We start from the raw sequence: 27,962 nt of genomic DNA, 5'->3' as shown, positions 1-27,962 counted from the left end.
GCGATGCCACGCAGCAGCCCAGGCTGCTGCCAGCCCGTGCAGGCTGGAACCCGGCTGGATTCGTGCAGAGCCGCCGCCGGAGCTCGCCTCGGCCCCAGCCCGGCCGGGAGGACGCGGGGCCGGGGCTGCGGCGGGGGAGGGACGCACGGAGCGGGGCGGGACGGACGGGGCCGGGAGGGGAGAGCGGAGCGCCGCGGAGCAGGCAGAGCGAGAGGAAGGGGCGGAAAGGCAGAGGCAGGAAGGGAAGGAGAGGAGCGGGGAGCGAAGGGAAGGCAGCCGAGCCGCCGGCGCTCCCCGCGGGGCTGCAGCGCTGGGGAAGCGCGGCCGCCAGCGCCGGGGCCATGGAGCGCTGAGGGCGGGAGCCTGAGGAGAACCGCGCAGAACCGCGCAGAACCGCGCAGAGCCGGGGCAGAACCGCTCAGAGCCGGGGCAGAACCGCTCAGAAGCGCTCAGAAGCGGAGCAGAAGCCGGGGGAGCCCGCCGGAGGTAAGCGCTGCCCGCGGAGGGGCCGCGCGGGGCCGGCGCTGAGGCGGCCGCGCTCCGAGGGGACCGTGCCCGGCCCGGCCCTGCCCTCAGCGGCTCCCGCTCCGCGCCCCGCCGAGCCCCAGCACCGAGACACTGTGCGCTGCTCGCCTGCCCCCGCTTAAGTTTTGTCCTGGGGAATCACATGGCCTTAAGAGAAAAAATCCCAAACGAGCGAGGGTTGCGGTTTGCCAGCGAGGGGATGTGCACTTTAATTGTTTTTTTTTAAATCACTTTATTTCTGCGCCCTCTGCACCTTCTAGGTGCTCTGTGGATATGTTTATTTCCCTTCTCGCTGTATTCCGCCTCGGATTCCTGTCGGGCCGTGGTGTTCCCGAGGCGCATTCCCGGGATTTGCGCCCTGGGACGGGGCGGCCCCGCCGGGCTCCCCCTGCCCCGAGCGGGACGAGCCCGCCCGCTGCTCCTCTGCCCAGGCATTCCCTCCTCATCCTGCCCCGCCGTGGGCTTTCAGGCCGTGTGTCCTTCCCCAGCCTCCCTTTCCCAGTGCGGAGCCCGGTGGGAGTTGTGAGTTCCGAGGGGATCTGGGGTTTGTTCCCTCGGTGTTCACAGAGGATCTGGGGTTTGTTCCCTCGGTGTTCAGAGAGGATCTGGGGTTTGTTCCCTCGGTGTTCAGAGAGGATCTGGGGTTTGTTCCCTCGGTGTGGCTCCACGAAGACAGGAGCTTTTTTGCCCTCCTCACATGGAGGTTGGTGAGTTATAAGTCAATTCTGCCGAGGAACGAGGTGTTTGCTGCGATCTCTGGGGCTGGGATGGAGCCAGGAGGGCACTGAGTTGTTTTGTGTGATGCTCTGCATCTGTTGCTACAGGAAACATCCCGAGAGATCCTCCACCGAACGGAGAATTCCTGGTGGATCTCTCTTGTGCGAGACTCCTTCCAGCAGAATCCATACAATGCCTTTTGTTTTTCTCCTCTGCACTCCTGGTGTCCCTAAGAAGCAGCAGTGAATAAGCTGAATAATTGCATTTGCAGGTCATAAATCCAGTGGAACAGGGAACTTTTTTAGGCCACTATGAGAGAGATGCTCATTTGTAGTGTCCCTCATTACCAGCTCCAGGGAGGGAGCTGCTGGTTAAAAAGGTTCTGAACAAATCTGTGATCTATAAATCATCTGGAATAAAAGCTTGTTAGCACAACAAGTGCTTTTCCCAGCAGATTATTCATTGGAATTCTCTGTTTCTCTTGTCATCTCATCATTTTTAATGTTTCCTTGTGCCTGCTCAGGTGCTCCAGGGTGCCTACTTTACCTGGCACCTACTGGTAGGATACCAGCTGTACCCTATTTTATTCTCATTTTTGGACATTTTAGATTCCAGGAAAAAAAAAAATTTGTAGTGCAATGCTTTAATGTGAAGCTGGAGTAAAGGATGATATTGAGCCTTTTTAGCTGTTTTTTCCAAAAACATACTCAGGTTTTTTTTCTCCACCGCTTCTGTATTTACTTCCCAGCTCTTCCCACGTCACATGGAAACCTCTCCTTATTCAGCATTCAAATCCTGATTTATCCATCAGGAAGCTTAACCCAGATTAGCTGAGTAATCGTCTCTGGGAGCACAGGGCTCCTTTAAAGAGTCATTCCAATCAAATCCCTGGAATTTCCATATTTGAAATGGATAGCCACGGACGGAGCTGGAAAATCCTGCCTAAAATGGCAGCTTTTAATTGGAATGCTTTGTTTTATCCAAACATCCTTTGCTTGGAATGACCCACGTGGAGCTGTCCCTGTAGAAATGGGGGAAGTTTTAAACATTTGGGAAAAATAGTGACAAAACAGTCCTTGGAAACACCTTTATTCCTTTAAATTAAGTGCCTGTCTTCCCAATTTTCAGTCTTTATATGGGTCCCTCAGCAAATAAAATTGGATAATTATGGCAGTGGGATAAATACAGCCTTGGCAGATGGAAAAAAAAATAAAAAACAAACACTGGGAAGGTGTGAAACAAATAATGAGGTGATAAAACTCCCTTAAACTTGATGCCTGTTGCAAACAGATGAGTGGATATTTATATGAAATACTGCTTTGAAGGAAAAGGATTTTAACCTGATGTTATTACTCACGCTGTGGGGTTTTTTATTCCCCTTTCCCCTCAGTTTAGAGGATGAAAATAATTTGTCAGCTTCACTTTGGGCTCCTTGCTGCTGCAGTGTTTTGGTTTCAGGCGATGCAGGGGGATGCTGGAGCTGGGCTAGGTGAATTTCGGCAAAATTTCTTTAATTATGAAAACAGCTCTCAGCTTCAAGTTTCTTTTTACAAAAAAAAAAAAAAATTAAAATCAATTTTTACAAATTGATACTATCCTGTTGTGCTAAAACATGCAGGGAAAGCCTGGCTGTGCTTTCTGTTCAATCTCGGAGTGTTCCATTCATCTGTGAGCCCTTCATATCCCAAATAATTCAAGGATCTATCCATTATTCAGGTTAAAATCTTGAAAGAGTTTGATGAATGGTGCACAGAAAGTAAATGAAGAACTTTTCTCTTGGTTATGCAGCAAAATTGAAAAATCCAAAGCCTTGGGTTTAATTTTTAACTTAATTTTTCATTAGATGTTTAATTAGGCCAAGGAGCGTTCTTGGAGCACAAAACTTGGCAAAATATTTCCTGCCAGTCACAGAAGTCTCCAGAAGTCTGAGAAACTTTGCAAACTGAAAAAGACAATTTTTAGAGAACAATACAGAAAAGATATAAGGGTTTATCCTTTGTATTTTAAAGCAGGCTGAGAGCTGAGAGGGAATTTCCTGGGAGAGCAGATTATTCCATGTTTGCCTCCAGTGGAATTCCTGCACTTTCTGCTGCAGCATCTGGCACTGATGAGAAAATAGATTAGAGGATGAGGCTGGGTTAAATCCGTGCTTATTCAGGTGCTTAAAAAATGTCATTTTGTGCACCCTGACTTTGGCTTTTCCTCATGTTTGGCCACTTAAGGATACACTTGTTTCTAAAGAACTCAGGGGAGGAAAATCCAGAAAATTCCCCTTTTTTTTTTGATCTTCGTTTCTCCCTTTTCTGTCTGTCCATGTGGGGGTTTGTGTGTGGATTGTGGGATTTTTTTCCCTTTCCTCCATCCGTTTTGTTTCCTGAATTTCTCTCCTCTCTGGCAGCAAAGAGGGTTGTGGATATTTTTGCCGAAGTGGAACCGAGGCAGATCCAGGGCCTGGGAGAAGTTAAGGACAATCTCAGTGGTGCTGAAAATACAGCTTGGGAATTGGGACAGCGTGGAGCAAAGATATTGCATAGAGTGAGATATTTTATAGAGCAAAATTAGAGAAAGAAAATTGCTTCCTTGGGATAAAAAGATAAAACTTCGGGCCTGAACATTGGAAAAATGCTGAATTATGGTCATTAAAGTGTGAGGGCTGGAGCCAAGTGGGCAAAGCCCCTTTGGATTGGAGATGAGCTGGAGCTCAGCCCCAGTTTTCCATGAAGACCTGCTGTGGTTCTGGGATTCCCCGTTGGGATTTTCCCCTCAGCTTTCCCTGCTGATTATCCAAGGGATATCACAGCATTCCCGGCGTCCCGCGGGCTGCAGGAGAAGTGGGGAAATGCCAGTGTTTCAGTGGATTAATTGGGTTCATTTCTGGTGACAGAACAACAGCAGGAGCCCCAAGATCCTCCACGTCAGAGCAGCTGAGGGCACCCTCATTTCTGGGAGTGTCCTGGCAGGGAATTGATTTGTGAAAAGAAAACCTCTACATCTCTCAGATTTTTCTGCGCCGTGTCTGAGGATGGAAAACCTCCCCAGTGGTTCTGTGTTCTGTGGGAGAGCTGGGCTCTGGGATGGCATTCCTGAGGAATATTTGGAATATTCCTCTGCAGACATCTGTTGAGAACGTTCCACTGATCTGCTCAAGAGTTAACTCGGCCTCGTTTGCTCTCTAATTAATTTGCTGGGGGATAATAGCCCAGGTTTGACCTGATTTTGGCCGCAGATTTGGTGGGAGCAGCTGCTGTCCTGGCCTGGGCTTTGCCTGCTGTGCAGGAGGTGTTGGGGAGCAGCTCGGGACCAGGGACCACAGCAAACACACAAAACTCTTCTCTCCTCCTCATCCAAGCCCTCCCGGCCTGCAGGAAGTAGGACAGGGATTGTAGGCAATAAAATGATGTTTTATTTTCACTGCTTGAGGCAGATCTTGTGGAACAAGGGGCAGAGCTTGCTGTGCTGCAAGCGAAGGAAGGTGTGGGAAGAGAGAAGAGGGGAAAGAGAGGTCAGCTAAAATAAATCCAAGGAAACAATCCAGCCTTGGAGACTCCAGAGAGCCAGGGAAGCACAGCAGAGAGGGAAAGCAAATCAACTGATGCCAGGGGGGTTTATAAGCCAGAGAATTCACCTGAGCTCTCCTAAACCCAGAGGGAATCTGCCTGCTGTAGGGACACCAATCCCTGGGTGGTTTTGAGTGGAGCTGCCAGAGGATTTGCTCCTCAGGGTTCCTTTGGATGCTGTGCTTTTATGGCAGTGGTTCTGAACCTGGAAACAAGAAGTTGACCCTTTGCTTGGGTAAATAAGCACCAGGTTTTCAGTTTTGTTGCTGCCTGGGCTCCTCGGTGAGCTCAGGTACTTCTGGTAAATCCAAGGAATTGTGTTTCTTCTGGGAGCTAAGGCAAATAAAGGCACTGCCTGGAGCGTAGAAGGAACCTGAGACTTGGAGTTTCTCACTGGTGTGAAGGAATCAGCTTTGGTGCCTCAAATCTGAAATGTAAAGGAAAAAAGAGAGAAATTTCCCCTGATGGAAGAGAACCTTCTCTAACCTCGCTGTTGCTAAACAAAGCTCAGCTTCTGAGTCACTCCCATGGACCTGGGTTGAATATTTGCTGCCTGCAGGATGGGCACTGAGGGATTAATCCCTCCTGAGCTTTGGGGAAGGATTAGGACTGTGCACTGATGGAAAAATAAATTCTTGCTGTTGATTTTTGTACCATTCACGCTTTTGTAATTCAGCAATTGCTCGAGGAAGGCACAGGCAGGATCCCACTGGAATAAACAGCACAGAAAATCTAGGATTGCCAGAGCTCTTGGGAAATGTGAGGGATAAATCTGGAGGAGCTCCTTGCAACAGGGACACTTGCAAGGGTGTTTATAAATAGTGGGAGCAGGATCTTGGGGAAGAGAGGAATCCAAAAGGAGCAATCCTCGGGAATCACCGTTTCGGAAAGCAGCAGCTCAAATGAGAAGCAGAAAATGATCCAGCAGCACAAGAGCTCTTGAGGAGAAAATCAGTGTGAGACATCTGGAAACCTTGAGGGCCAGGCTGCTCTGTTTGCTGGGATTCTGCTCGGGGAACAGCAGATCCTGGGGATGCCCAGCGTGCTCAGGAATGCTGAGCAGGAACCTCCCAGGGCCCGTGGTGCCGGGGCTAAACCCTCTCCTGCCTGGAAGGAAAAACATCCTATTTAACGTTGGGAAAGTGTCACTGAAGAAAAAAAGAACAAAGAAGGTTGGAAAAGAGCACAGGATTCTCCATGCTCCAGCTGGTGGTCGTGGGGGCTGGATTGGAGATCAGTCCCAGTTTTCCATGAAATCCTGCTGTGGTTCTGGGATTCCTCCTTGGGATTTTCCCCTCAGCTTTCCCTGCTGGTTAGCCAAGGAATAGGAGTATCACAGCATTCCCGTTGTCCTGTGGGCAGCAGGAGAAGTGAGCTTGGGCAGGAGCAGAGCAGGACGTGCCATGTTCTTTGGAGAGCTTGGATTCCCAGCACTGCTCCTTCCAGGGGTGCTGCTCTTCCCCCTGGAAAACTGTGTGGATCTTTTGGGATGCCAGGAAAAGCAGGAAGTTTGTCCCAGGTGATCCTTGGAGAGAAACCTCTCCAGGAATGGGTTCCATGGCAGGATGAGCAGGTCTGGGGCTTGGATTCCCAGCACTGCTCCTCACAGAGGTGCTGCTCTTCCCTCTGGAAAAGGGAAGGATCTGTGTGGATCTTTTGGAATCCTCAGAGGAAAGCAGGGAGCCTGTCCCAGGTTGTCATCCCCTTCTCCAGGATCTCGGGATGAGGGACAGGGCAGGGAGAGCAGAGCAGGAGTGTTACTTGGAGAGCTTGGAATCCTGCTCCTTCCAGAAGTGCTGCTGGAAAAAGCTCTCTGTGGATCTTTTGGGATCCTCAGAGGACAGCAGGGAGCTTGTCCCAGATGATCCTTGGAGAGAAACCTCTCCAGGAATGGATTCCAGGGCAGGATGAGCAGGTCTGGAACTCCTGCATCCCAGTGATCCCAAGGATTCCATGGCGGGCTCTGGTCTGAGAATTCCCAAAGAGGCTCCTCGTGGCAAACTCCAGGAAAAGCGTCTCCCTTGCCAAAACTGTTGTTGTTCATCCGGAAGAATTGTTGGGATGCCCTTTCCCAATGGTTCCTCCCAGCCTGGGAGAAGGGAATATTCCTCAGTTGGTTTTGTGTGGCTTTTTCTTTGCCTTCTTTCTTTCCTCTGCATGCAGTGCTCAATTCTGCATTTCCTTTCTAGAATTCATCCCAAAATTCCTATTCCAAGCCCCTTTCCCTGCGCTTTCTTGGGGAAATCCATGAAATCTCTGCCTGTACTTCCATTGTTTGAGGTGGTGTTTGTGTGTGTCCACTTCTGGGGCAGAACTGGGGCCAGGGTTTTCCCGTTTTCCTTATTCTGCAGGAGCCACGGGAACATTGTGGGGTTTTTCCCAGCTGCTTGTGGGTCACTGATGAATCATTTCCATTAAAAATAGGAAGTTTTCCATGCCTTTTCCCAGAAAAGCAAGAACAAGGCAGTGCTCAGATTGTCAGGCAATAGAACTATAAAAGTAAACATTTATTTCACCTCATTCTTCATTTCCTTCTGAAGCCATATTCCCAGAAATCCAGTTAGTCTTTAAAAAGGAGGGAAATAATCCAGTCACAGGCACTGAAAGGAAGTAGAAAAATACATTTTTTTAATCATTCCTCATTTTTAGTCACCCGCTCTCAGCATAAAAATATTATTGCAAGACTCTTGTCATGTGAAATAATTGTAATTAATTCCTTGAGTCAGGGCTTTGTAGGAAAATTCAGGAAGAATTTCCCAAGCACAGGATAAGGGATTTATTTACACTTGTGGAAAAACAGAGAAGCTTTATGATTAAAAAATAATGATTTAGCTCTGAGCAGACTCTCCCTGACTTTTAAGAAGCTTCTGTGAGTTTTCCTGGGTGAAATATTGGATTTTTTTTTTCCATGACCTGAGGTGTTCTTAGTATGGATTTTGCTGGAGAAATTGAGGCAGCATTTTTGGGGTTGTTTCTAAAACAGGAGCAAGCAGGAGAAATCTCCCCAAATCCTCTAATGGAATGGCATCCAATCCCCCAAAATTCCCTTTTCCCTTCCCATAATTCACTGTATGATCAAGTTGGGATATTCTTGGTTATTCCTGGAGTATTCCTGGCTACTCCTTTTCCCATTTTACTCCTCAGAGTTGTTGAATTATTCCTTTTTTTTTGGTCCACCCTGTGCTGTCTCATGGATCCAACACCAGTTTGGTGCTGGCCATTTGCTTCCCAGTACAGCAATTCCTACATTTTTGGTTGGATAAACCAGATTTTCTTTTACTCCGCAGGAAACCAAAGCTGTGTTTGGTTTTTATTATTGATATTGTGCCCTTGGGAGCAATCCTGGATTGATGCTGGGAATCCTGCAGCTGCTTTGGTTTGGATTTCAGATCCACCCTTCCATTAATTTTTTTTTTTTTTTGAATTGTGGTTGCACTGATGGGTTTTTAAAGGGTATTTGTAGGTGTGTAACAACTGCCCTTTAATCAGAGGGATGAAATTCATGGAAATTTGTCATTTGAGATGGAAAAAATTGAAGGCAGCACAAAAATGTTCCCCATGTGTTTATCTGTGACTCGGTGACTAAAGCAGCGCGGGTTTTCATGCTGGAAATAGAACCAAACCATCATTTCCATGATTTTTTAAAGTATAAAATATCCGGAGAGGGTTTTTTTCCCGCAGTTGGAATTCTGTGGGCTCGGATCCTCTCCCCTTTTCCTGCAGAGGAGGGGAAAGGAGTGTTCTCCATCTGGCCGGGGGCTTTAAAGGATTTTGTGTTTTGGTGGCTCTGCAGAGGAGTTGAGTGCTGCGTTCCACACCTGATCCCGAGGGATTCACCGGGAGAGCAGCAGGAATTCTTCACTCCTGAGCTGCACGAAGTGCAGCTTTCCACTGCACCCAGTGGTTCCCAGATTTTTGGGCTGGTATTTGAAGTGGGACTTTTTTCTTTCAGCGAGCAGGAGACGCATTCCTTCAAATGAACAGATCAAGTGATATTGGAATTTTCGTTTATAAATTCTCTGGGGAGCTGCCAAAACTTCCATCAGAGACCTGCAGTCACTTGGGAGGAGGCACAGGCTGTTCCCAAGCCGAGGGAATTCAGGGAGGGATGTGGTGATGGGGGGAAAAAATCCCTACTTAGGGTAAAGTTGGGGTTTTCCAGAGAATCTCTGGCTGCCCCTGGAACCCTGGAAGTATCCCAGGCCAGGCTGGAGCAGCCTGGGACAGTGGGAGGTGTCCCTGCCATGGCAGGGCTGGGATGGGATGGGATTTAAGGTCCTTCCCAACATAAAGCAGTCTGGAATTCTGTGGGGTCACTGCTGTTGGATCCCTGTGGGAATGGAGCAGGAAATGCCCTTTTTCCCTGCTCCCCTTCCCTGCTCTCCAGGCTGAGAAAATGTTTCCATTTTCCCCATCCCATGAGGGAAAGGGAAAGGGAAAGGGAAAGGGAAAGGGAAGGAAAGGAAAGGAAAGGAAAGGAAAGGAAAGGAAAGGAAAGGAAAGGAAAGGAAAGGAAAGGAAAGGAAAGGAAAGGAAAGGAAAGGAAAGGAAAGGAAAGGAAAGGAAAGGAAAGGAAAGGAAAGGAAAGGAAAGGAAAGGAAAGGAAAGGAAAGGAAAGGAAAGGCGAAGGGAAGGAAAGGCGAAAGGAAGGAAAAGGAAGGAAAAGGAAGGAAAGGAAATCACTCCATTCTCTTGGGTAGAGGTGTCCCTTCATCTCTCGAGCTGATCCAGAGGAAAATGAAGAGGGCTCGTTGTGCTCACTCCAACACCTCAGGACCTTGGGATTGGCCTGGAGTTTGTTGCCTTTTCCTGCCTTTTCCAGCAGCAGAGGTTTCCCGTTCAGACCCCAGAGATGTAAATTCAGCCCCAATAAATCAGATTGCAGCTGCTCCTCTGCTCTGGCTCCCAGCTTTGCTTCCAGAGGGCTCATTCCCTCCGTGCTGGGGTGGATTATATTCCAAGCTGTTCCCTGCTCCACATTTGCTGCGGGAAAACAGCTGAGGGCCCAGATTTTGCAGTTTTATTTTGAGCATCTTGTTTGTTTTGAGGAAAAAACCCATTTCCTTCTATTCTGAGTTTTCAAAGGGAGGAATATCAGCATTTCCTTATCTCAGTGGAAGCAGATTGATGAGGGGAGCACCTGAATGTGGGAGCGAGCTGGGAATGAAAAACCTTTGGAAGGGAGAAGGGAGAGGGGAGAGGGGAAGCTCTCCTGGAGTGCCTGATCGTGGAGCAGCAGATTAGGGTTGGGTGTAATTAATAACGAGAAGAAATCCATGAAGTTGTTATAGTAACTGGGAAGTGAGGTTGGAATTTATGATCCAAGTGACTCAGCTCTGGGGGAAGGGATGTGGGAGCCCACGGAGGGAGAGTTGGAGCTTCCCTTTCCCTGCTCACCATTCCCAGGAAACTCTGGAATAGCCATGGACAAGGATCTTCCAAACCCTGAGCAGGAAAACCAACTCAGCCCATCCCTCTCCTCTCTCTGCATATCTTGTGATCCTGGAAAAGTTGGGAAAACTGTCCTCAAATAATTCATGTAGTAATTCAATCCAAATGTTTGGGTTTATTTTCTCCAGGAATACAAAAATGCCCTTTAATTTTCCAGCAAAGCAATTAAAAAAATGAGAGCTTTAGAACTCCTCTCCTGTTGCTCCTTTGGGAATTCAGGGAGCTGGGTGGGGATTTCAGGATTTGGGAATTGTGCATCCTCTTAATCTGCATTTTTTTGTCTGAGGAAAACATATCCTAAGAATAAAATGGGAAAACCTCTGGAGAAGTTGGGTCGTTCCTGTGACTTGGAGAATTTTTGTGCTGTATTTTTATATTTGAAGCACTGGTTGCCCAAAAGGAACATGTTTGGGTGTTACTGGGATATTGTTCTTTCCAGGTAGCCTCAAATTTGGGTGGAAAAATCCCCTGGATTAACTTGGAATGGTTCTTTTATGCCTCAAAGCCTCAACCTCCAAAATCCCAGGATGCAGGACTGGCTTGGCTTGGAAGGGAAATTTAAAATCCTCAAATCCCCACTATCCCAAACTGCTCCAAGGTGGCCTTGGGCACTGCCAGGGATCCATGGGCAGCCCCAGCTGCTCTGGGAATTCTATTCCAGGCTCTCCCCACCCTCCCAGCCAGGAATTCCTTCCCAATATCCCAGGGAATTCCATCCTCTGGCCGCTTTCTCCATTTTCAGGTGCTGCATTCCCCAGAATTGGGATTTTCCTGGTGAGGCTGGAGAGATCCATGTTGGCATTCCTCTTGGAACCCCCTGGCACACTCCTACATCCCAATATTTCAGAATTTCCACTTTTCCCATTCCCTCTGCAGCCTCAACATGGAATTATTTGACCAGCAGAGGCAGATTTTTTAATAGTGTCACACAAGGACCCTGACACGGAGCTGTTCCTTGGGAAATGAGAATTTCTTGCAGGAGGCACTGGGATTTTGGGAGCAGGGGTTACTGAACAGGGTTAATTGCAGCCTTTGAAGCGATGCAATTGGATAAAAACTTCCCAAAATGTTCTGCAAGGGGCAGTGCAAGGATCACTCCTTGTAATTAAAGCACTTTTTGATAACTGGGAAAGAAATGACTGGGAGAAATTGGGAGAAAATGCTGGAATTGCCACTTTCACCTCACTTCAGAGCGCTTCGTTTGGGAGGGAGTCGCAGAATGAGCTAAATCACTTTTTCATTAAAAAAAAAAAAATGCTGATCATTCTGCCTGGCATCGAAAATAATGCAAATATTTGCCCAAGAAGCAAAATACCAGATCCAGAAGGAAAGGAAACAACCACAGTCTAAGGAAACAGGAACATCTGCTTTGGCTCTGAGGAAAAATCCTGGAATAAGGAAGCTGAAATGTCCCTCTAAATCAGGTTTTCCCCCTTCCATCTCCCGTTATAAATTAGTGCTGTCCAAGATGCCACTTCAAATAGCTGAAATAAAATATGGAAGTGGCTGCTGGAAAACACGGGAGCATTTCCAGAATGCCAAATGCTTTTTCTTTCATCTTAATCTCCTTTTTTTTTTTTTATTGGATGGGCAGACAGAAATTTCAGTCTGGAAATCGTTAACATGGAAAAAAAACCTGGGATAAATCAGGTTTGGAGTTGACCACGGTGCTCTCATGTCCTGTTTAATATTCCCAATGCCAGGCTTTGCAGTTTTGGATGAATATTGAGGAAAAAGCAATTTCTCAGCTGCAGAATGGGAAGGAGAGGACACGGAGTGCAGGGTTTAAACAGCAGCAGGAATTTCTTGTGGCACAAATCCTCGTTTTCCCCTTTTTATTGGGATTTTGCGTGTACGCGCGGTCGGAAAAGCCGGATGATTGATTGGAGGTGTTTCTTCTAATTGGCCATGGAAGGAGTTTTTCCTCAGGCCCTGGAATTGGATTTTGCTGCTGTTCCATGGCTGGGTTGGGGAATGTGGGATGGGAGAAAAGCGGGATTGTCTGGGACAGAAAACCAGGATGCTCCATCCTGGAGAGCCCACGTCCTCACCTCCCATTTTCTGCGTGCGAATCCTGGAATGATTTGGGTTGGGAGAGACCTTAAAGCTCATTTTTCCCACCTTACTCCAAGTCCCTTCCTTACAGTCTCAGCTCTCCCTTGCTTCTCCAGGCTTCTCCTAAAAAAAGTGAGTTTAAAAGCCTAAAAAAGTGGGGGTTTGGGGCAATTTTTGGCCCTGCAAAGATGGAATTTTGGGTTGAAGGACTCTGAGGTTTCAGTCGTGACAGAATTCTGATGTTCTTGTGGCATTCCCACAAGGGGTTGAGCTTGGAGAGCCCATAAAAAGGGGGTTTAAAAGCCTAAAAAGTGAATTTTAGGGCAGTTTTTGGCTCAGTAGACGTGGAATTTTGGGGTTGAATTGTTTGGAGATTCAGCCTGGAATTCCTTCATGGAATTCTGGTGTTCTTGTGACGTTCCCAAGGGGCTTTGAGCTTGGAAAACCCCAAAAAAGTGGATTTAAAAGCCTAAAAATGAAGTTGCTGCTCTAATTTTGGATTTAATCTTTCCCCACTATTCTTAGTGGTTTTTTCCAACAGGAAAAAGGGGCAAGGTTTGGAATATCCCTATTTTCCAAGACTTCTGGAGGATGAGGTGCTCTCTTCGTAGGCTCAGCTCTGACCTCAGTGTTCCTGGGGTCACTGCTTGGCTTTGCTGCTTGACTCTGGAATAAAATTAAAAAGAAAAAAGAGAAAAAAAATCCTTCTTTTCAGGCAATTTGGCTTTTCCCAGAAAAACTCTGGGAGAAGTGAGGATTTTAAAACTTTTTCTTTTGGAGAAAAGGTCCTAAAGCTCAACCTGTGGGAGAGTTTAGGAGAAGAAGAAGTAAATGAGGGACAGGAGCCAAGGGCTGCTTTATTTCTGCAGTGTTTATCCCATAATAATCCCCATGGATCTGCAGTATTCCCATTTTCTGGGGGGTCCAGAAAAGCTTGGGGGTGACAGTAAAAGCACAGGGGGAGCAATAAATGGAATTTAGAAAAAAAAAACCCTAAAAATCTACAGGGGGGGAAATTTGCCTGGCTGAATTTTCTGGGGTTTGGTGTGTTTTAAAATTGATATAATAATAATAATAACAATAACAACAATAATAACAATATTAATAATAATAATAATAATAATAATAATAATAGAAATCATGATAGTGATCAATCGTGATAATGATAAAATGAAATAAATAAATGATAAAAGAAAATAAAGATCAAATAAATCATGATAATGATAAAAGTTGTAATAATGGTGATAATAATAATAATAATAATAATAGTTCTGGCTCTGAGAGCTGCTCAGCTGCCCTGAGGAGTGGGAGGCTCTGCAAATCATTTGCTCAAGGAACAAGAAGGAGAGAAATTGCATCTTTTAATAGTCTGCCTCATTTTCCCCTTAATTATCTTGGCAGTCCTGATGTGGGGAACACTTGAACTGAATCCTTTGGAGCTGTCAGAGCTGATTTTTAATTTCATTTCATTTTTGCACAATAGGAGATGAGCTATTTAGAAAGATAAAATTAAAAATCCCTGCCATAATCAAGAAAATGGAAATTATTTTTTTTCTGCTCAAGCTGTGAATATTTGTCTGGAAGTTTCCTATGAGAAATGCGCTAGTGAAAAGAAATCTGTGAAAATTTGGGAAAATATCACCAAAAAAAAGGTGAAAATTTGAGAACTGTGTTTCATGGGAATTCCACAGAGCACCTCAGGCTTAAGGACAGCAAAATATGGATTTTTTTTTTTTTTTTTAACTGAAAGAAATGAAGAGAAATGACAACCTGGTCATCCCCTCTGCAGGAATTCCAGGGATTCCTGGAATTTCTGGGACAGCCTGACAGGGGCATTCCCAGTTTAATGCTTGGATTGACTCCAGAGAAGGAGGAGCCCTCGCAGTCCTGCTGATACCCTGGGAAGGAACCTCCTAATTAAAGCATGGTTTTAATAATTATTAATTATATAAAGGCAATTTTTTGGCCATGCCCAACTTGGTTGGAATCTTCTCAAGCCTCTACAAGGTTCATCCTGCCCTTTAACATTTTTTATAGTAAGCAAATTGGTTGGATTTATTCCTGGAGATAAAATTGTGACTTTATCCCTGATGCCTGATGACTTAAACCAGCAAATTTGGGTTTTAAACTCAGCCTGGCAATTAGGACAAAGCTCAGCCCTGGGAGAGGCCAGAGGGGGAAAATCCTTTCTCCAGAGCCTTGGGAGAGGAGGAATTCCTTCTCCAGAACCTTGGGAGAAGCCACTGTGAAGGAATTCCTTCTCCAGAACCTTGGGAGAGGCCAAACCAGAGGAATTCCTTCTCCAGAACCTTGGGAAAGCCAATGTGAAGGAATTCCTTCTCCAGAACCCTGGGAGAGGCCAAAGTGGAGGAATTCCTTCTCCAGAACCTTGGGAGAGGCCAAACCAGAGGAATTCCTTCTCCAGAACCTTGGGAGAGGCCAAACCAGAGGAATTCCTTCTCCAGAACCTTGGGAGAGGCCAAACCAGAGGAATTCCTTCTCCAGAACCCTGGGAGAGGCCAAAGTGGAGGAATTCCTTCTCCAGAACCTTGGGAGAGGCCAAACCAGAGGAATTCCTTCTCCAGAACCCTGGGAGAGGCCAAAGTGGAGGAATTCCTTCTCCAGAACCCTGGGAGAGGCCAAACCAGAGGAATTCCTTCTCCAGAACCCTGGGAGAGGCCAAACCAGAGGAATTCCTTCTCCAGAACCCTGGGAGAGGCCAAAGTGGAGGAATTCCTTCTCCAGAACCCTGGGAGAGGCCAAGGGGAGGAATTCCTTCTCCAGAACCCTGGGAGAGGCCAAACCAGAGGAATTCCTTCTCCAGAACCCTGGGAGAGGCCAAAGTGGAGGAATTCCTTCTCCAGAACCCTGGGAGAGGCCAAACCAGAGGAATTCCTTCTCCAGAACCTTGGGAGAGGCCAATGTGAAGGAATTCCTTCTCCAGAACCTTGGGAGAGGCCAAACCAGAGGAATTCCTTCTCCAGAACGCTGGGAGAAGCCAAATGGGAGAATCCCTCCTCCAGCTGGATGGTGCTGGTGGCCTCAGGTAGCAAAGGCGATGAGGATGAGGATGGCAGAGAGGGGAGATAAAGGCTGTGGCAGCTCTAAGGGAAGATCCAGCTCATGGAATCCAGCAGAGCTGGGATGTGGAGCTGCTGGAAGGAATCCAGAGGCTGGGAATCCCAAAGCTGCACATGAAGATGTGTTTTAGGGATTTCTGTAAATAATGAAGTTCCCACTGGGTGAGCTGGGCAGGAAATCAGGCTCCATCCCGTGCATCCATGGGATTTTATTCTGCATCTCCAGGATGGTCCCAGGGATGGAGCAGCTCTGCTGGGAGAGCTGGGATTGTTCACCTGCAGAGGAGAAGCTTTGGGGTGAGCTCGGTGGGGCCTTGCAGGGCCTGAAGGAGCTGCAGGAAAGATGGAGAGAGACTTTGGGCAGGGATGGAGGGACAGCACACAGGGAATGGCTTCACTGACAGAGGCAGGGATGGATGGGACATTGGGAATTGGGAATTGTTCCCTGGGATGGAATTCCCAGAACAGCTGTGGCTGCTCCTGGATCCCTGGAAGTGTCCAAGGCCAGGCTGGGCACTGGGGCTTGGAGCCATCAGGGGGAGAGGAAAGTGTTCCATGGCAGGAGTTGGAGCTGGATGAGCTCTAAGGTTCCTCCCAACCCAAACCATTCCATGATTCCATGAAATCCCTCTTCTCTGAGTCACTCTTCCCAATTTCCTGCCATTAGTGCTAATAGGTGCCCTTGCTTATGTTTCACAGAGCTCTGTGAAATCTTCCCAGCTTCTGCTGGGAATGAGAGCAGCTTGGCTTTTCTGAGGAGGAGGGAATTTCTCAGAGCTGCCAGAAGCTCTGCAGAGCACTTGAGCTGTTGCTGCTCACAAGAAACGGGAAAAGGTCACAGAAAACAACATTTTCCTCTGCAAATAAGTACTAAAGTGGGGAAATTCTTAGGGATGTGTCCAAGGAGGGCTGGAGCAGCTGAGGGAGCTGGGGAGGGTCTGGAGCCCCAGGAGAGGATGAGGAGCTGGGAAGGGGCTCAGCCTGGAGAAGAGGAGCCTCAGGGAGGCTCCTGTAGCTCTGCACAGCTCCTGCCAGGAGGGATTTGGGATCTGCTCCCAGGGAACAGGGATAGAGACAGGAGGAGAGGGAACGGCCCCACAGGAGGTTCAGGTGGGATATTGGAAAACAGATTTTCCCTGGAAAGGTGGTGAGGCACTGGAATAAGTTGCCCAGGGAGGTGTTGGAGTGGCTCCATCTGGAAGTGTTCCAGCCTTTCCTCCTTTCTCATTGCCCAGAGAAGCTGGGGCTGCCCCTGGATCCCTGGCAGTGTCCCAGGGCCAGGCTGGAGAACCTGGGACAGTGGGAGGTGTCCCTGCCCCTGCTGGGGGGGAATGGGATGAATTTAAATCTCCCTTCCAACCCAAAGCACTCCATGGTTTTGTGTGAAGCAGGAGCCCATCTGTTCCTCCTGGGAGAGCCAGACCTGAGGTTGTCACTTTTTTTTTTGGTGGCTGTCACCCTGTCTGAGTCAGTGCCTCTCCCTGTGAAGTTCTCTTGGATTTTAAGAAGAATCCAGTTGGAATCCCAGCTCCCAAGTCCCTTTCCTTAGAAAAGCTTCTGCAGTAATTCACAGTTCAGGTGCCTGGGGTTTATCTTCTGTTGGGAGGAAAGCTCCTGCTCCGGGGCTGTGGTGGGAGTGAGGAAGAAGCAGGTGTGGGACTGTGGGATGTGCTGTTACTGGGATTTCAGGGGGATTTGTTTGGGGTTTCACTCTGTGCTTGTGTCCTGCCTCCAAGAAAAGGGAGAGGAGCTGGATTTGGAGGCTGAGAGGAGCTGGATCATCAGCTCAGCTTCCCAAAACTGCTGTTCATCCAGGGAGTGGGAAATCGGGATTGGGAGCCAGCCTTGGCTGTGGCTGTGGGACAGGGGGATCTTCAGGGCATCAATCTGCTCCTCACATCCCCTGGAGCTTTAACCCTGCCCATGGAGAAGGCCAAATGTGTGGGAAAACCCAGGATGGAACGTGGGTCTCGCATTCCAAACCCTCCCAAATTTGCAGGTGAGGATGTGTTTTAGGAATTGCTGCGAATAGTGGATTTCACACTGGATGAGCTGGGCAGGAAAATCAGGAAAAGCATCCATGGGATTTTATCCTCACTGTCAGCTGCTTCTTGAGAACCCTTTCATTCATAGTCTGGCTGGATCCCTCTGGAATTGCTGGAGTGTTTTCCTACCAGTTTTGAAGCACGTGGTCATGGAAAACAAAAATCTTCGGTGGAAGCTTGGTGTAAAAAGAAAATTCATATTCCACTTGGGATATATTCCAGGAAAATGGATCAGACCCAACTGCAGCACTGATTTTTCTTCACAATTTATTTACAAATGCAACGCTTTGCTGCTGTTCAGCATTCCCTGATCCCAAACCCAACCAATCCTCTGGGATACAGGGTTTTTTTGAGGATTTGGGTACTGGAACTGTAATAAAAGTCTGCATCAATGAGAAAGTGTTCATGAGGAAAAAATTCCCAGGAAGCCTCTTTGGAATGTTTTCCTCTGGTTTATTCTCCCCTTAAATGTTCATCCCAGGTGTCAGATTTTTCTGGGAAGGCACAGGAAGGAATGAGTCAGATTTTAATGGGAATTTAGTCATGACTAAAGGAAGTGTTGGGTTTTCTTCAGGCCTCAGAACTGCAATTCCCACAGAAAAAAAATCTGGATCTTACCATTATCCATATTCTGCTTAAATTAACTTTGACAAATCAATAAATACTTGTAAAGTTGGGGTGTGAGAGGGGTCAGATTTTCACAGAAATTATCTTCCAGCCAGCCTGGCCCATCCCTCCATGTCCCATTTCCTGCTGTCCACCTGGTCCTGGAGTTCAGCAAAATTTGGGAAATATTCTTAAACTCTCATTCCTTTGGATTTTTTCTCCAAGGAATGTGTGGATTGAGGTTTACTGGAGAATGTGGAGGTGGTGCTGGCTGGAATTGATGATCTTAAAGTTCTTTTCCTGGCCTTGATTTTTCCATGAGTCTCAAGAGTTTCTCTGGGTATTTATTTATGTGGGTGCTCCTTTATTTTGTCTTTCCTTGTGAAATTCCACATTTTCAGGAAGCAGCTCCAGTTTGTGTTGGGATCCCAGTCCCTGCAGATCAGGGAAGTGATAAATACCCCAAACTGGGCTTTGTTAAGCCCAAATTTGACTTTATTAAACACAAATCTGCATCATTCGACTGCTTCCTTTTGGTTTTTCCATGAATTTTGTCTCCATATAAAGGGAATTTATATTTTTCCTGGCAGTGAGCAGTCATTCCATGTTATGCCTATCTGTGCATGTCGTGGCCATATTTACCATTCATATCTGGGGATTTATCATTTAATCCTTTAAATAACAGGGCTTTTAATTTCTCTTCGTTGTTGAAGATTGATAAAATCGTTCCAGTTAATCTGGAATTGGGTTCTGCTGCTTGAGCACAACTTTTGTGCTGCTCAAAGGGCAAAGGCTCTTGGAGGGGATTTTTCACAGTGGATAAAAGGGACATTTGGGATAATTTCCCCTGGGGAAACATGGAGAGGTTCAGCTGCAGGGGGAGCAGCCAAGGAGGGCTGGAGCAGGAGATCCTGGCGCCCCTTCCAAGGTGCCATTCCACAATTCCTGGGGTTTCCTCCCTCCTGGGTGTGCTGAGCTTTGTGCAGATGGGATTTTTCCACATTTGGGGTTTTTAACAATCCTTCCAGTTCTCCGGGGTGTAACCCCAACCTGGGCACTGTGCAGGTCATGCCCTAACCTTAATCTAAACCCGAACCCCAGTCCTGACCCTAAACCCACCCTGAGGGTTCTGCAGGTCCTGCCCTTAAACTAACCCCAAATTTTACCCTAATCCTGACCCTAAACCCACCCTGAGGGTTCTGCAGGTCCTGCCCTTAAACTAACCCCAAATTTTACCCTAATCCTGACCCTAAACCCACCCTGAGGGTTCTGCAGGTCCTGCCCTTAAACTAACCCCAAATTTTACCCTAATCCTGACCCTAAACCCACCCTGAGGGTTCTGCAGGTCCTGCCCTTAAACTAACCCCAAATTTTACCCTAATCCTGACCCTAAACCCACCCTGAGGGTTCTGCAGGTCCTGCCCTTGCACTAACCCCAAATTTTACCCTAATCCTGACCCTAAACCCATCCTGAGTGTTCTGCAGGTCCTGCCCTTGCACTAACCCCAAATTTTACCCTAATCCTGACCCTAAACCCATCCTGAGGGTTCTGCAGGTCCTGCCCTTAAACTAACCCCAAACCTACCCCTAATCCTGACCCTAAACCCACCCTGAGGGTTCTGCAGGTCTTGCCCTTGCACTAACCCCAAACCTACCCCTAATCCTGACCCTAAACCCACCCTGAGGGTTCTGCAGGTCCTGCCCTTGCACTAACCCCAAACCTACCCCTAATCCTAACCCTAAACCCACCCTGGAGCTGTGCAGGTGCTTGAACCTTGATCCTAACTGTAACCGTAATCCTAATCCTAAACCCATCCTGAGGCTGTGCAGATCCTGTCCAAACTGTGACCCTAAATCCACCCTGGGGGCTGTGCAGGTCCTGCTTTAGCCCTAACCCCAAACCTACCCTTAATCCTAACCCTAAACCCAGCCTGGGGGCTGTGCAAATCCTACCTTAATCCCAATCCTGACCTTAATCCTAACCCTAAACCCACTTAATCCCTATCCTAACTTTAATCCCTAACCCTAACCCCACCAGGGAACGGGATCCGGAGTTGAATTTTTCGAGAATTACGATGATGATTAGGGTAATAACGAAATTTAAAATGCATCACCACAGCAGGTGCTGAGCTGCTGAAATCCGGAGATATTTCCACATAAAAAAGATGAGATCCAGAGCCAAGATTCCCTAAATCCCACCCCGCACTGCCCAAAGACCACCAGAGCACAAAACTGCAAAATTTGGGATGAGAGTGGGAAACAGCTGCAGGGAGGCCGGGGTGGTGTGGGGTGGCACCTGGGGACACTGGGGACGCAGTGGGGCTGCTCCAGGGGTGCACTTGGTGAGCCCAAAAATCTCCTGCAACCCTAACAATTCCAGAATTTTATCCACCTGGGTAGCCAGGTGGAATTTGGTGCTTTATTTGTTAGCAAGCCCAGTTTAGTATTCAAAAAATATGTAAATATTTGTATTTGTATATCAAAATTATATATATATATATAAATTAGCATATAATAAATATAATTAATATAGAATATATAAATATATGTTTCTATCGATTTCTATAGAAAGATATAATTTTCTATATATTTCTATAGAAATATATACATCTCTAGAATTATATAGAAATATATTTTTAATATATAAAAAATAAGAATTTGTTATGTATTTATATGCATAATTATACTATTATATAATTATATAATCTTTATTATGTATTTATGTATATATACATACTATATACATAATATATACATAATATATATACATAATTATGTATCTATACATATTTATGTATAGATACATAAATATGTAATATACTTTATATATAATTAAATCTAAATAACTCATTAATGTATGTATGAATTTTAAAATATATAAGCAATATATAATAGATAATTTATATATTTATGTACGTAATTATATCTATTATATAATTATATCTAAATTCTCATACATATTCATAGATATTAATTTTACTATGTATAATTACATATAATTTTCTATGTATATAATGATATACATATATTTAAATTGAATTATAGAAATATATAATTTATGTGTGTTTATAAACAAAAATGACAATTTCTTTTCTTTCAGGTTGCCCCGCTGAAGAAATTCTCTTTACCTGAATTTTTTTATCCTGGGCTGCACTTGCAATTTGATAATGAAGAAAAGCAGAAGTGTCATGACAGTAACTGCAGATGAGGTGAGCTCCTGCTGAAGTTTATTTTTCCTTATTTTTCTTTCCTTTTCCTTCTTTTTACATTGTGAAAGTGAGCTAAAAAGTTTATTTTGTCTTTTTTGGTAAATATAAATTGGTTTGGCTTTGATTGCTGATGGATAATCTCGGAGGGTTTTTAGAAAGGAAGAAGAAAATAAAAGCAGCAGATGAAAAATGAGCACCTGGCAAGGTCTGGAGGAGTTGATGCAGGGTTTTGTGCTCTGGTGGTCTTTGGGCTGCTGGGATTTATGGAATCTTTGCTCTGGATCTCATCTTTTTTATGTGGAAATATCTCATCGTTTCAGCAGCTCAGCACCTGCTGTGGTGATGCATTTTAAATTTAATTATTACCCTAATCATCATCATCATCCCCTAAGGATTCAACTCCAGATCCCATTCCTGGGGAATTGTCTCTGTTTGGAGTGATGGCCTGAAGCCTTAATTGGCTGCTTTGTCCTAGGGCTCCCAAAAAATGGGAAATCACTTGGAACGTGTAAGAAAAGAGTGGGAAAGAAGGGTTTGGGAATCCTGGAGCACTTCTCCAATAAATAAATGTTGTTTCCCACTCTTATCCCAAGTTTTGCACAGCTCCATGGGTTTAATGACCTTGGAGGTCTTTTCTGACCTTAATGACTCTGGGATTGTCTGGTAATGAGACCCTCTCACTGGTGTGTGAACTTCCAAGTGCACTGGTGAGGATAAAATAAAAATCAGTCAGGCTGTGCCAGGTCCTGGACTTGGGAGTTCTCATCTCCTGGGATGCTTCTGGCTGGAAAATTGAGTTTTATCCTCATGGAGGAAATCCTCTGTTTCTAAAATTTACTTCTGGAGTTGTGGCATTTTCTGGCTGGAGAATTGAGTATGTTTTAATTTCATGGAGGAAATCCTTTATGGAATTCAGTTCTGGAGTTGTGGGATGGGTCTGGCTGGAGAATTGAGTGTATTTTACCTTCATGGAGGAAATCCTTTATGGAATTCAGTTCTGGAGTTGTGGCATCGTTCTGGCTGGAGAATTGAGTATGTTTTACCTTCATGGAGGAAATCCTTTATGGAATTCAGTTCTGGAGTTGTGGGATAGTTCAGGTTGAAGAATGGAGTGTGGTTTATCCTTGTGGAGGAAATCATTGATTTGCAGAATTTAGTTCTGGACTTGTGCAGTTCTCATTTGGAATAGTTCTGTCTGGAGAATTTTGTTTTATCCTCGTGGAGGAAATCCTTTGTAGAATTCAGTTCTGGAGTTGTGGGATAGTTGAGGTTGGAGAATTGAGTGTGGTTTATCCTCACGAAGGAAATAATCTGTTTGCAGAATTTAGTTCTGGAGTTGGGGAGTTCTCTAGGTATTGTTCTGGCTGGAGAATTGTGTTTTATCCTTGTGGAGGAAATCCTTTGTAGAATTTGGTTCTGGAGTTGTGGGATAGTTCTGGCTGGAGAATTGAATGTGGTTTACCCTCATGGAGGAAATAATTTGTAGAATTTGGTTCTGGACTTGTGGAGTTCTCATCTCCTGGGATAGTTCTGGCTGAGGAATTGAGTTTTACCCACATGGAGAAAATAATTTGTTTGTAAAATTTAGCTGTGGAGTCGTGGAGTTCTCATCTCCTGGGATAGCTCTGGCTGGAGAATCCAATGTGCTTTACCCTGGTGGAGGAATCCTCTGTTTGCAGAATTCAGGAATCTCAGAGACCTCTCTGTTGCAGAATTCCCTGGATTACCTGGAATGTGGGCTCAGCAAATCCTACAGCACTTCCAGCCACGCCCTGGGCATTGACCTGTGGCGGGGCCGCCGCTGCTGCTCGGGCAACCTGCAGCTGCCCCCGCTGGCCCAGCGGCAGACAGAGAGGGCCAGGACACCCGACAGGGACACCAGGACACCCAACAGGGACACCAGGACACCCGACAGGGACACCGGGACACCCAACAGGGACACCAGGACACCCGACGACAGGGACATCGTGTGCAGGCCCACCACCCTGCCCCTGCTGCCACCCCCCAGCATCGCCATCACCACCTACCACGACTGGTGAGTCCCATTTCATTCTGCTTTTAGTCATTCATTGATTCGTTTGCTCGTTTTCTGGTTCCAGATTGGCTTTTCCAATCCTTTTTTATTATAAATAACCACCTAAGTATCTCATATATATCAATCTGATTAATCAATCTCTATCAGTTGTTGTATCACGGATGTAAGTTTATAAAACAAGTTATTTTCATGTTTTTTTGAAATTTAACTTAGTTAAAAGCCTCTCTCGAAACTTCTGATTCTGGTCTCAACCAGAGGATTTGTGTTCCTAACATTGCACCCACACGAGTTCAGGATGGTGCTAAACTCTCCCACAGAGGGTTGAGGGAAAGGATCTGACTCTCTGGATGTTTCCATCCCTGTGTGAGGAAAAAGGTTTGGAAAAAACCCCATTGGGATCTAAAGTCAAGCTGGAGATAAATCCCCAAGAAACCATCCGAGAGCTGATTACAAGGGGGTTGCTCCAAGGTGAATTCCAAATTGGAACTGGGGTGCCAAAACAAGGGAAATAATCCAGAGGGAGAGGAGAATTTTCCTGTGCTGGAACTGGATTTTATGGCAAAATAAGGATGTGTGTCCTGCTTGTCATGGCGATGTTGAGGTGACGTCAGTGTGACCTTAAATTCTGTGCTCTCAGCTTTGGGTTCAGAGTCAGTTTTAGGTTCTAGTTTATAAGTGCTCCACTCTCAGCTCCCTTTGCTGCTTCATGTTCCTAAGCTGGAATCTGGGTTTTGTTGAGCTCAGCATTTGTACAGCTGGAGAGGATCCCATAAGCTGGAGGTAAGTCCTGGGAAACCATCAGAGAGCTGATTACAAGGTGAGATCCAAAACTGGAACTGGTGTCAAGTGCCAAAACAAAGGAATTAATCCAGAGGGAGAGGAGGAAGGCAAAGCCTTGGGTGTTCCTGTGCTGGAACTGGATTTTATGGCAAAATCAGGATGCGTGTTGTGCTTTTCATGGGAACATTGAGGTTATATTAATTGCACTTTAAATTCCGTGCTCACGCTTGGGTTTAGGATTGGTTTTAGATTCTAAACTTTCCTCTCTTGGCTCCGTTGGCTGCTTCATGTTCCCGTCATTATTCCAAGTTGGAATCTGGGTTTCTGTCAAGATCAGCACTTTATTTGAGCAGCTCTAGAGGACATCCCAAACCCATTAGTTAAAGTCCTTTGGAAAGAGTTTTCCTGCTGAAAATAGGATTTCTAAACTGCCCTGGAATAGCTGAGATAGAGGAATTGCAGGAGCTTTTGTCCAGGTTTTGTGATTAATTGCTGGGATAAATGCAACCGAGCGAGTTCCCTAATTTCAGATGGATTGGGAATTTTGGCAGTGAAGGGGCTGGCTCACCTTTGCGAGTTGTTCCCTTTTGTGGGGCAGGAATTTGCATTCCTGACAGCGGGAGCTTTTCCATAGGGTGGGCTCGGAAGGATGGGTTCGCTCTGAGCTTGGAATGTGCCTCTGTCCATGGTTTGGGAGGAATTGCCAGGGATTTGTCATGGATGTATCCCTTGGAACACAAGAGGGCATCGCTGCTCCTCTCTCCTGCTCCAGCAGAATTTTGTGGATTTTCCTGGAGCCCTGACAGCCCTGCTCGGGTTGTTGCTGGTTTTGTAGTGCTGAAAATTCCCGGTTTTCCGCAGGAACTGGAATTGCTGCTGTGACTGGGACGTGGCTCTGCCCCAGCTCCTCTTTCTGCATCCTCCTCAGCTCCCTGAGCACTTACATTGGCTGATCCTACAAAAACTGGGCTTAAATTTCCCATTTTTTTATTGATGTCCTAATCCTCACCTCCCTGAGCACTTACATTGGCTGATCCTACAAAAACTGGGCTGAACATTCCCATTTTTATTGACATCCTAATCCTCACCTCCCTATCCAGTTACATTGGCTGATCCTATAAAAACTGAGCTGAACATTCCCATTTTTATTGACATCCTAATCCTCACCTCCCTATCCAGTTACATTGGCTGATCCTATTAAAAATGGGTTTAAAATTCTCATTTTTAAATTTCAGTCCTAATCCTCACCTCTCTGGGCACTTACATTGGCTGATCCTACAAAAACTGGGCTTAAAATTCTCATTTTTTAATTTTGATCCTAATCCTCATCTTCCTGACCACTTATATTGGCTGATCCTATAAAAACTGGGCTTAAAATTCCCATTTTTAAATCTCATTTCTAATCCTTACCTCGTGAACACTTACATTGGCTGATCCTGCAAAAGCTGGGCTGAACATTCCCATTTTTTATTGAAGTTTTAGGTATTGAGCTCTGTCCCATTCCAGGCAGTTCTTCCCTACAGAATTCCCAATGACTCAGGACCTGCCACAGAATCATGGAATATTAAGGTTGGTGAAGATCATGGATTTGGAATAGAAATCCAACAGAGCTGCAAGCTCACTGCTTATTAGTGATACAAAACCCAAATTAATTGGAGATTTGAAGGAAAAAAATAATGGCTAAACCATGGAAGATGTTAATGGAGACAGCCAAAAAAATAAGGGAGGCGAATCCCAAAGCAGAAATTCCAAGCCAGGTGTGATGTAATCATTTTCTGTGGAAAAGGAAGGGAATATTCCCCCAAAACAGCTTTTATGGTTCCTGCAGGGCAGGAGGGATATGGGATGGAGATCCTCAGGTGACAATCTGAGTGGAGAAGTCTTCCAAGCTTCTTCTCCACAATTTTTGTCCCTATTTTCATCCAAGTTGTTCAGATGTTTTCCCAACCCTGCTCCGTATTTTCTGACTCCAGCTTTGTGATAGGCAATCCAGGCAGGAGGGAAGAGCGAGGGTGTGAAGAATAAATTTGTAGCTACACTTGGAGCATCCAGAAGAGTTCTTATCCCAATTTTTTTTTTGCTCCTTAGCATCTCCTGGTTTAGATTTGGCAGCTGGCTGCTCATTCCCACCATTTCTCCACGTTTCCTTCAGGTGTGTGGGGGATATTTGGATATTTTGAAGGGTTTGCAGCAAATTTTGATGTTGAAACAAAAATGGGATTTGTGGTGAATCCCAGAGCATGAGGAAATCAAGGATTTAAGAATTGATTTAATATTAAATATTGGAATGAGCTTTTTTAGGGATTAGAGAGGCAGGTAAATATTTAGGATGTGGCAATAAATACTTCATTAAAATATCTATTTGCTGCCTTATTATCCCTCATTTATGGTTTTTTTCTTCTGGAATAATTTTATTGTGTAGCCTGAAGATGAGAATCTGTAAGGAAAATATGAAGGGATTGGTCCTACTCCCTCCATCCACCTGGAAACCTTCCTGGAACTGGGAGAAATCTCCTCAGTCTCTACTCCTGTAGTACTCCCGTTGTTCTCCAGATGGTGGTGGTGGGCAGCAAATTAAAAACAGCCTTAAGAGCTAAATCAGCACGAAATTCGGGATAATTTTGGGCACTGAGTTACTCCAAACCTTCCTCGGGAATTCTGCCTTCAGCCAGAGCCAGCTCGTCCTCCCTGGGAGGCTGCTGGGAATGGATGGGGATTGATAAAATGGGAATTCAATGGGGATTGATAAAATGGGAATTAAATGGGGAATTGATAAAATGGGAACTAAACAGGGGATTGATAAAATGGGAATGAAATGGGGAATGATAAAATGGGAATGAAATGGGGATTGAGAAAATGGGAATTCAATGGGGATTGATAAAATGGGAATGAATTGGGGATTGAGAAAATGGGAATGAATTGGGGATAGAGAAAATGGGAATGAATTGGGGATTGATAAAATGGGAATGAAATGGGGATTGATAAAATGGGAATTAAATGGGGAATTGATAAAATGGGAATGAATTGGGGATTGAGAAAATGGGAATGAAATGGGGATTGATAAAATGGGAATGAATTGGGGAATGATAAAATGGGAATGAATTGGGGATTGATAAAATGGGAATGAATTGGGGATTGATAAAATGGGAATGAAATGGGGAATGATAAAATGGGAATGAAATGGGGATTGAGAAAATGGGAATTCAATGGGGATTGAAAAAATGGGAATGAATTGGGGAATGATAAAATGGGAATTAAATGGGGATTGATAAAATGGGAATTAAATAGGGAATGATAAAATGGGAATTCAATGGGGATTGATAAAATGGGAATGAATTGGGGATTGATAAAATGGGAATTAAATGGGGATTGATAAAATGGGAATTAAATAGGGAATGATAAAATGGGAATTCAATGGGGATTGATAAAATGGGAATGAATTGGGGATTGATAAAATGGGAATTAAATGGGGAATTGATAAAAGGGGAATGAATTGGGGATTGATAAAATGGGAATGAAATGGGGATTGATAAAATGGGAATGAATTGGGGATTGATAAAATGGGAATTCAATGGGGATTGATATAATGGGAATGAAATGGGGAATTGATAAAATGGGAATTAAATGGGGAATTGATAAAATGGGAACTAAACAGGGGATTGATAAAATGGGAATGAATTGGGGATTGATAAAATGGGAATTAAACAGGGGATTGATAAAATGGGAACTAAATAGGGGATTGATAAAATGGGAATTAAATGGGGATTGATAAAATGGGAATTAATTGAGAGATTAATCAAATGGGAATTGAGAGAATAATCAAATGGGAATTAATTGGGGGATTGATAATATGGGGATTAATTGAGGGATAGATAAGTGGGGATTGACTGGGGGATTGATCA

At 45.4% G+C, this 27,962-nt stretch overlaps 1 protein-coding gene across 1 annotated transcript; it reads left to right on the top strand.

Annotated features, from left to right (window-relative positions):
• The first annotated feature begins 144 nt into the window (after positions 1-144).
• LOC146766723 (3',5'-cyclic-AMP phosphodiesterase 4B-like) lies at positions 145-27,065 on the top strand. Its single transcript, XM_085586110.1, has 4 exons — positions 145-486; positions 21,137-21,245; positions 22,958-23,280; positions 25,543-27,065. Exons 2-4 carry the CDS (start codon positions 21,204-21,206, stop codon positions 25,547-25,549), a joined length of 372 nt encoding a protein of 123 aa, XP_085442236.1. The 5' UTR covers positions 145-486; positions 21,137-21,203; the 3' UTR covers positions 25,550-27,065.
• The last annotated feature ends 897 nt before the right edge of the window (positions 27,066-27,962 follow it).

The sequence above is a fragment of the Lonchura striata genome, chromosome 8 (assembly GCF_050655825.1).
Source record: "Lonchura striata isolate lonStrDom1 chromosome 8, ASM5065582v1, whole genome shotgun sequence".
Lineage (NCBI taxonomy): Eukaryota > Metazoa > Chordata > Aves > Passeriformes > Estrildidae > Lonchura > Lonchura striata.
This window is presented reverse-complemented; position numbering and strand designations above follow the sequence as displayed.